Source organism: Peromyscus eremicus, chromosome 2, assembly GCF_949786415.1.
Source record: "Peromyscus eremicus chromosome 2, PerEre_H2_v1, whole genome shotgun sequence".
NCBI lineage: Eukaryota > Metazoa > Chordata > Mammalia > Rodentia > Cricetidae > Peromyscus > Peromyscus eremicus.
In genome coordinates, this window is record NC_081417.1 from 19,265,522 (window position 1) to 19,272,391 (window position 6,870).

A 6,870-nucleotide genomic window follows, 5' to 3' on the forward strand; every position below is an offset into this window, starting at 1 on the left:
TTGACATTTTAAAAATGATCTTTAAAAAATATAGCAGTTATTACTCTGAACATTCGTGTATTCCAGCAGAGAATTAAATATATTCATCTAACAAGGATAATGAGAATTACACTCAGCTAACCTAAGAGTCCTTTTTTCTCCCTTAAAAATGATGAGTTAGAGCTGGAAAGATGTTCAGCGTAAAGGTGCTTGTTCCTCAAGTATGAGGACGTGAGTGCAACTCCCAGAGTCCATGGTAGAAAGAGAGAGCTGGCTCCTAAAAATTTTCACCTGACTTCTACACATATGCCATGGCACAGATGCTCATGGTTATACACACACACATCATGTCCTCATACACATAAACAATAACAATAAATAAAAACTTAAAAATGAATAATATAAATGATGACTCATATAAGTAAATACAAATTTTTAATTTTTAATTTTTTTTTCGAGACAGGGTTTCTCTGTGCAGCTTTGCGCCTTTTCCTGGAACTCACTTGGTAGCCCAGGCTGGCCTCGAACTCACAGAGATCCGCCTGGCTCTGCCTCCCGAGTGCTGGGATTAAAGGCATGCGCCACCACTGCCCGGCCTTAATTTTTAAAATTTTAATTAAAATAGATTTATGAGCTTTTCGCCAAGATGGCGCCGAAAGCGAAGAAGGAAGCTCCTGCCCCTCCCAAAGCCGAAGCCAAAGCGAAGGCCTTGAAAGCCAAGAAGGCAGTGCTGAAAGGCGTCCACAGCCACAAAAAGAAGAAGAAGACCCTGCGGCTCAGGAGGCAGCCTAAATATCCTCGAAAGAGCGCGCCCAGGAGAAACAAGCTTGACCACTATGCCATCATCAAATTCCCCCTGACCACTGAGTCAGCCATGAAGAAGATAGAAGACAACAACACACTTGTGTTCATTGTGGATGTCAAGGCCAACAAGCACCAGATCAAACAGGCTGTGAAGAAACTGTATGACATTGATGTGGCCAAAGTCAACACCCTCATAAGGCCTGATGGAGAGAAGAAGGCGTATGTTCAGTTGGCTCCTGACTATGATGCTCTGGATGTTGCCAACAAAATTGGGATCATCTAAACTGAGTCCAGCTGGCTAATTCTAAATATACTTTTTCACTATAAAAAAAAAAAAAAATAGATTTATGACACTTTTCCCTCCAACACCTCCATGTTGCTCCCTTCTGAAGTTGATAGCCTCTTTTTCTTTGATTATTATTGTTACAAACACACATGTGTATATACAATATATAAATACAACCTACTGAGTCTATTTTGGGTTTCTGGTGCATAAATAAGACCATAGCAATGTCAATACCAATGAACATATTAGCATGGAAGGTGAAAAACTTCATGGGGTCCTACCTCTAGACAAAAGTTCTCTAATTGTTTTAGCATTATCAGTGTAACTGAATAAAGTCCAAAATATCTATAAAATAGAAAATTTGAAAATAATTATAGAGAGAAAACAAAAAAAAAGAAAATAAAATTGTACCATACTATAGAAATGTATATATGAAGGGTTTAACATTAATTGCAGCAGACAGGGGAAATAATTGCATGCATCATCAGTATTTAGAAAACTATGGTTGGGTTGGGTTGTATGAGTGAAGAACTTATTTCAATTAAAAACCAACAAATAAACAAACAAGAAAATAATTTGTTTTGAACTCTGTGTGATCAGGTGTTGCTGGGGATGTGTTGCTCTGATTGACTGATAAAACACTGGCAAATAGCCAGGCAGGAAGTATAGTGTAGGCAGGATAAGGAGAGAGGAGAATTCTGGGAATTGGAAGCCTGGGTCAGGAGATGCTGCCAGCCACCGCCATGAGAAGCAGATGTTAAGACACTGGTAAGCCACAAGCCATATGGCAACTTATAGATTAATAGAAATTGGTTAATTTAAGATACAAGAAGCCTGAGCCACATGGCCATACAGTTTATAAATAATATAAGCATCTGTGTGTTTATTTGTGTCCAAGCAGCTGCAGGATTGGCAGGTGAGAGAGATTTGTCCTGACTGTGGGCCAGGCAGGACCAGGGGATAACACCAGCTACAAGGTGTTGTTAATTCACCAGAATAGTCAGTAGGTATTGTTGGGGAATATTATTTTAAGGTGTGTTACTTTTTTTAACTTCCTTTTTTATTTATTCTTCTTGTCTTCAACATTATACATCCTAGTCCCACCCATCCCTTGCATCCACCCTCTGCCCCTGCAACCTACCCCCCCAAATAAAACAAAAAAAATTTAAGATATAAAAAGAAAGAAAAACAAAAGGAAGGAAGAATTTCATCATGAAAGGTGCACTGTGACACAATGACTCACACAGTAAACCCCCTTTTCCATACATCTTTATATGCAGGCATTCATTGCAAAGAAACATTGGTTTGATTCCAGGCCCCTGGTCTCTGCTACACTGGCCCTTCACTGGAACTCTTCTTTTTTTAAATTATTTTTTTTGTTCATTTTACATACCAAAGATCCCCCTCTTCTCTCCTCCTGTCCCTCCAGTCTCTCTCTCCCAATCCACCCCTCATTCCCTTCTACAAGAAGGTAAGGCCTCCCATGGTGAGATACATTTAGTAGAGGAAGGTCCTCCCACTGCATCAAGGCTGTGCGAGGTGTCCCATCATAGAAGTGGGCTCCAAAAGGCCTGCTCATGCACCAGGGATGGATTCTGATCCTACTGCCAGGGGGCCCCTTAAGCAGATCATGCTACACAACTGTTTCACTATGCAGAGGGCTCAGCCTGGTGTTTGGCTGTGGATCTCTGCATTGGCTTCCATTAGTTACTAGAGAAAGACTCTATGATGACAGTTAGGGTTTTCACTGATCTGATTACTGGGGTAAGCCAGTTCAGGCACCCTCTCCACCGTTGTTAGTAGTCTAAGCTGGGGTCATCCTTGTGGATTCCTGGGAACTTCCCTAGCACCCAATTTCTCCTTATCCCCATGGTGTCTCCATCATGGTATCTCTTTCATTGCTCTCTGACTCTATCTCTGTTCAAGCTCAACCATCGTGTTCCTTTACGTTCCAATTCCCCATCCCCTACCCTCCATTGCCCACCCCTCATCCCCAGTTTACTCATGGAGATCTCATCTATTTACCCTTCCCAGAGTGATCCATTCATCCCTCTTTGGGTCCTCTTTGTTAGCTAGCTTCTTTAGAGCAGTAGGTTGTAGTCTTGTTATCCTTTGCTTTACATCTATTATCCACTTATGAGTGAGTACATACCATGTTTGTCCTTTTTATTTGGGTTATCTCACTCAGGATGATATTTTCTAGTTCCATTCATTTGCCTGCAAATTTCATAATGTCATTGTTTTTTACTGCTGAGTAGTACTCCATTGTGTATATGTACCACACTTTCTTTACCCATTCTTTGGTTGAGGGGCATCTAGGTTGTTTCTAGGTTCTGGCTATTACTAATAATGCTGCTATGAACATAGTTGTGCATGCGTTTTTGTGGTATGGTTTAGCATTTCTTGGGTATATGCCCAAGGGTGGTATAGCTGAGTCTTGAGGTAGATTGTTTCCCAATTTTCTGAGAAACCTCCATACTGATTTCCAAAGTGGCTGTACAAGTTTGCACTCACCCCAACAGTGGAAGAGTGTTTCCCTTGCTCTGCATCCTCTCCAACATAAGCTCTCATCAGTGTTTTCATTATATAAACACATTTAAACTGGCAAGCAATAATACAATTAGAAGAACTAAAATACATTGTCTTACATAAGAAAGAGCTTTGTTTACTTTCTCCAGGTGTTACATTTAAAATCTGGCAAATGTGCTTTCAGATTTTGGGCAATATTTCTGTGTGTGTCTTTTGTGTTTTGTTGTATGCATGTATGTATGTAGCTGTGTGTGCAGCTGTGGAGGCCAGAGATTGATATGGGATGTTTTTCTCTATTGCTGCTATTGCTGTCACATGGGTAGTGAGCTCCTAGAATCCACCTGTCTCCATCTTCCTCCCTGCTGTGCTAACATACTATGTGCCACAATAAAAGGTGTCTGCATGTGCCACCTATATGTGGGTGCTGGTGATCCAAACTCTAGTCCTCAAGCTTGCACACCAAGCACTTTTCTCATCTCCCAATCTCTCAGGAATGTTCCTTAAAATATTGTCTCGATGTATCAGATGAACAAAACTGTATACTCTTAGGCTCACTGAATGAACTAGAGCCCAGGGCCTTCCTTTTTCAGCAAGTACTCAGGAGATTATTAGATATACCATGGAGCATGGGAAATACCACTGTTTGATGGCCAGTAGAATGAGGCCCCAATGCTAACTTCACTGGAACTAGTTTCAGGTGAAGACTACCTGGTTCTTCTCTGAGACTGACCCCAGGAATTGCAAACACCAGGAGTGTGGCTCTCCTCACTGTCGGTTATTTCCAAGAAGTTCCCTATTCTCTGAATTCCACACAGAGGTAGGTTTTCTCCTGATCTGTTTGGCTTTCTCATCAAGCTGCTCTATTCCACCCTCATTGACTCTGCTTATGACTGCTCTATGGCAGGCAAGGACTCTTTTTCATCTTTATTATCATCCTTCAGTAATTCTCAGGTCTCAATGAATAATATAGAAAACTTCCCACTCTTTAATTCCCATCCACCTCCTCTTCCTTAGTAATACTCAACCTTTCCAAGGTCTAGAAGAAAAGAATTTATTTCCTTTACCCAAATCTCTGCAGAAACAGTCTCGTCCTCTCCATTCAAAGCAACAAAATCTACAGACTTGGGTCTTAGAACTTTGATCCACTGTGATTTATATTACTAAACAGGGCATTTTAGGTTCACTTCCTCAAATACCTGTTTTCATACTTTGGGTTGTTTTAATTTTTACCAAGGAAAAGAAAGAGCAGTTGTTTACTTCTATTTTTGGTTACTTAGAAGGTTGATAATTTTTTCAGGATAAAAACTTGCTTGCTGTAAAGAAATAGACATTTACCTTCAAGGAAACCTGTAGCAGCATTTAAATGACACTGTTTTTTTTTTGTTTGTTTGTTTTGTTTTGTTTTTTCGAGACAAGGTTTCTCTGTGTAGCTTTGCGCCTTTCCTGGAACTCACTTGGTAGCCCAGGCTGGCCTCGAACTCACAGAGATCCACCTGGCTCTGCCTCCCGAGTGCTGGGATTAAAGGCGTGCGCCACCACCGCCCGGCAACACTGGTTTTTATAGTCCACCATACATGGCTTCAATCTTGGGTCAAATTTCAGAAATGACAGACTGATATACATAACAAATAATACATTAAAGGTTTTTCTATTGTTTTAAGTAATATAAAAATTACTATAATAAAATAAATTACAGGCTTAACATTTTATTTTGTGTTTCTACAGAATGATAAATAATTAAAGAATAGCAGATTGCTTATAGTGCATAAAGAGCTACATCTGACTTATTCATTTAGTTATCATGCTAAACAGTAGCATTTAAATAATCTTATATCTAGATTTATGTGATAATTAAAATTTTTGAAGTCTATTCATGTTAGTGACATTAGCTCTCTCTATATAAGAGATTACATTGCTAGTTATAAGTCTAATACGGGTTATCATTTCAATATGTTCCACTTAACACTCAATTCATATATCAACAGTATTAATAGTTTTTTGGGAGGCAAATGGAGCAGCAAAGTGGAGCCTTCATGATGACACCGGTGAATTTGTAGATTTAAGAAGAGGAAGTGTGACTACACAGCATGCTTGCTTGGTCTTACCATGTGATGCCCTCTGTAACATGAAGACCTTCATCATTTGCTGAGAGATGCTGTACCACACTCTCTTCTCCAGAAACATGAGTAAAGTCAGTTTCTATTACTTAAAATTATAAACTCTCAGGTATTTTGTCAATGACAACAGAATCAAGACTAACACACTGGTTTTAATTAGAGTTCAGGGATATTCTCTTTACAAGACTACTGAATTGACAACCAGTCCTAGACTCTTTTTCTTCTAGACTCTTTGCCTTTTGCATTGTATACCTTATCCTCCTATGACTGTCCACATAGGAACTGGCATGTAGTTTCTGCATGAGGAAGTTTTCACTGCATTAAGTTTCCATACCAACCCTCAAATGACCCTCAATTCTAGCTGTCTCTTCCTGCAATTCCTGGCTCAACCCTATCTTGCCTCCCCCTCCCCAACTGGTCCTCCTGCTCCTGTCACCCCATCCCTTGTTCACCTGTAAAATCTATCCTACTTTCCCCTGCTGGGGAGATGCACGTGTCTCCCTTAGTCCCCTCCTCTATAACTGAGCTATTGTTTAGTATGATAACTAAATGAATAAGTCAGATGTGGCTCTTTATGCACTGTAAGCAATCTGCTATTCTTTAATTATTTATCATTCTGACCTCTCTAGGACTACAGACTATATCTTTGTTATCATTTATTTAATGGCTAATATCCACTTATAAATGAATACATACCATATTTATCTTTCCAGGTCTGGGTTACCTCTCTCAGGATGATTTTTTTTTTACTTTCATTCATTTGCCTGAAAATTTCATGATGTCATTTTTTTTTAACAGTTGAGTAATACTCCCTAATTCTACTGAGAATTCTGTGTAGATCTGTACCTCATTCTTTAAATGGATTTTTTTGATACCTAGTTTCTTGAGTTCTTTATATATTTTGGATATTAGTTCTCTTTCAGATGTGAAGTTGGAAAAACAACAACTGAAGTTGGAAAAACAACAAAAAACAAACAAACAAAAAACCTTGCTGGGTGGTGGTGGAGCACACCTTTAATCCCAGCACTGGAGGCAGAGGCAGGTGGATCTCTGTGAGTTCAAGGCCAGCCTTGTCTACAAAGTGAGTTCCAGGAAAGGCACAAAGCTACACTAAGAAACCCTGTCTCGAAAAAACAAAACAAAACAAAAAAACAA

At 39.5% G+C, this 6,870-nt stretch overlaps 1 protein-coding gene across 1 annotated transcript; it reads left to right on the forward strand.

Moving 5' to 3' along the window:
• Positions 1-619: 619 nt before the first annotated feature.
• Positions 620-1,108, forward strand: LOC131904552 (large ribosomal subunit protein uL23-like). The gene has a single exon (XM_059255655.1). The coding sequence runs from the start codon at positions 626-628 to the stop codon at positions 1,064-1,066; it is 441 nt and encodes a 146-aa protein (XP_059111638.1). The 5' UTR covers positions 620-625; the 3' UTR covers positions 1,067-1,108.
• Positions 1,109-6,870: the final 5,762 nt, after the last annotated feature.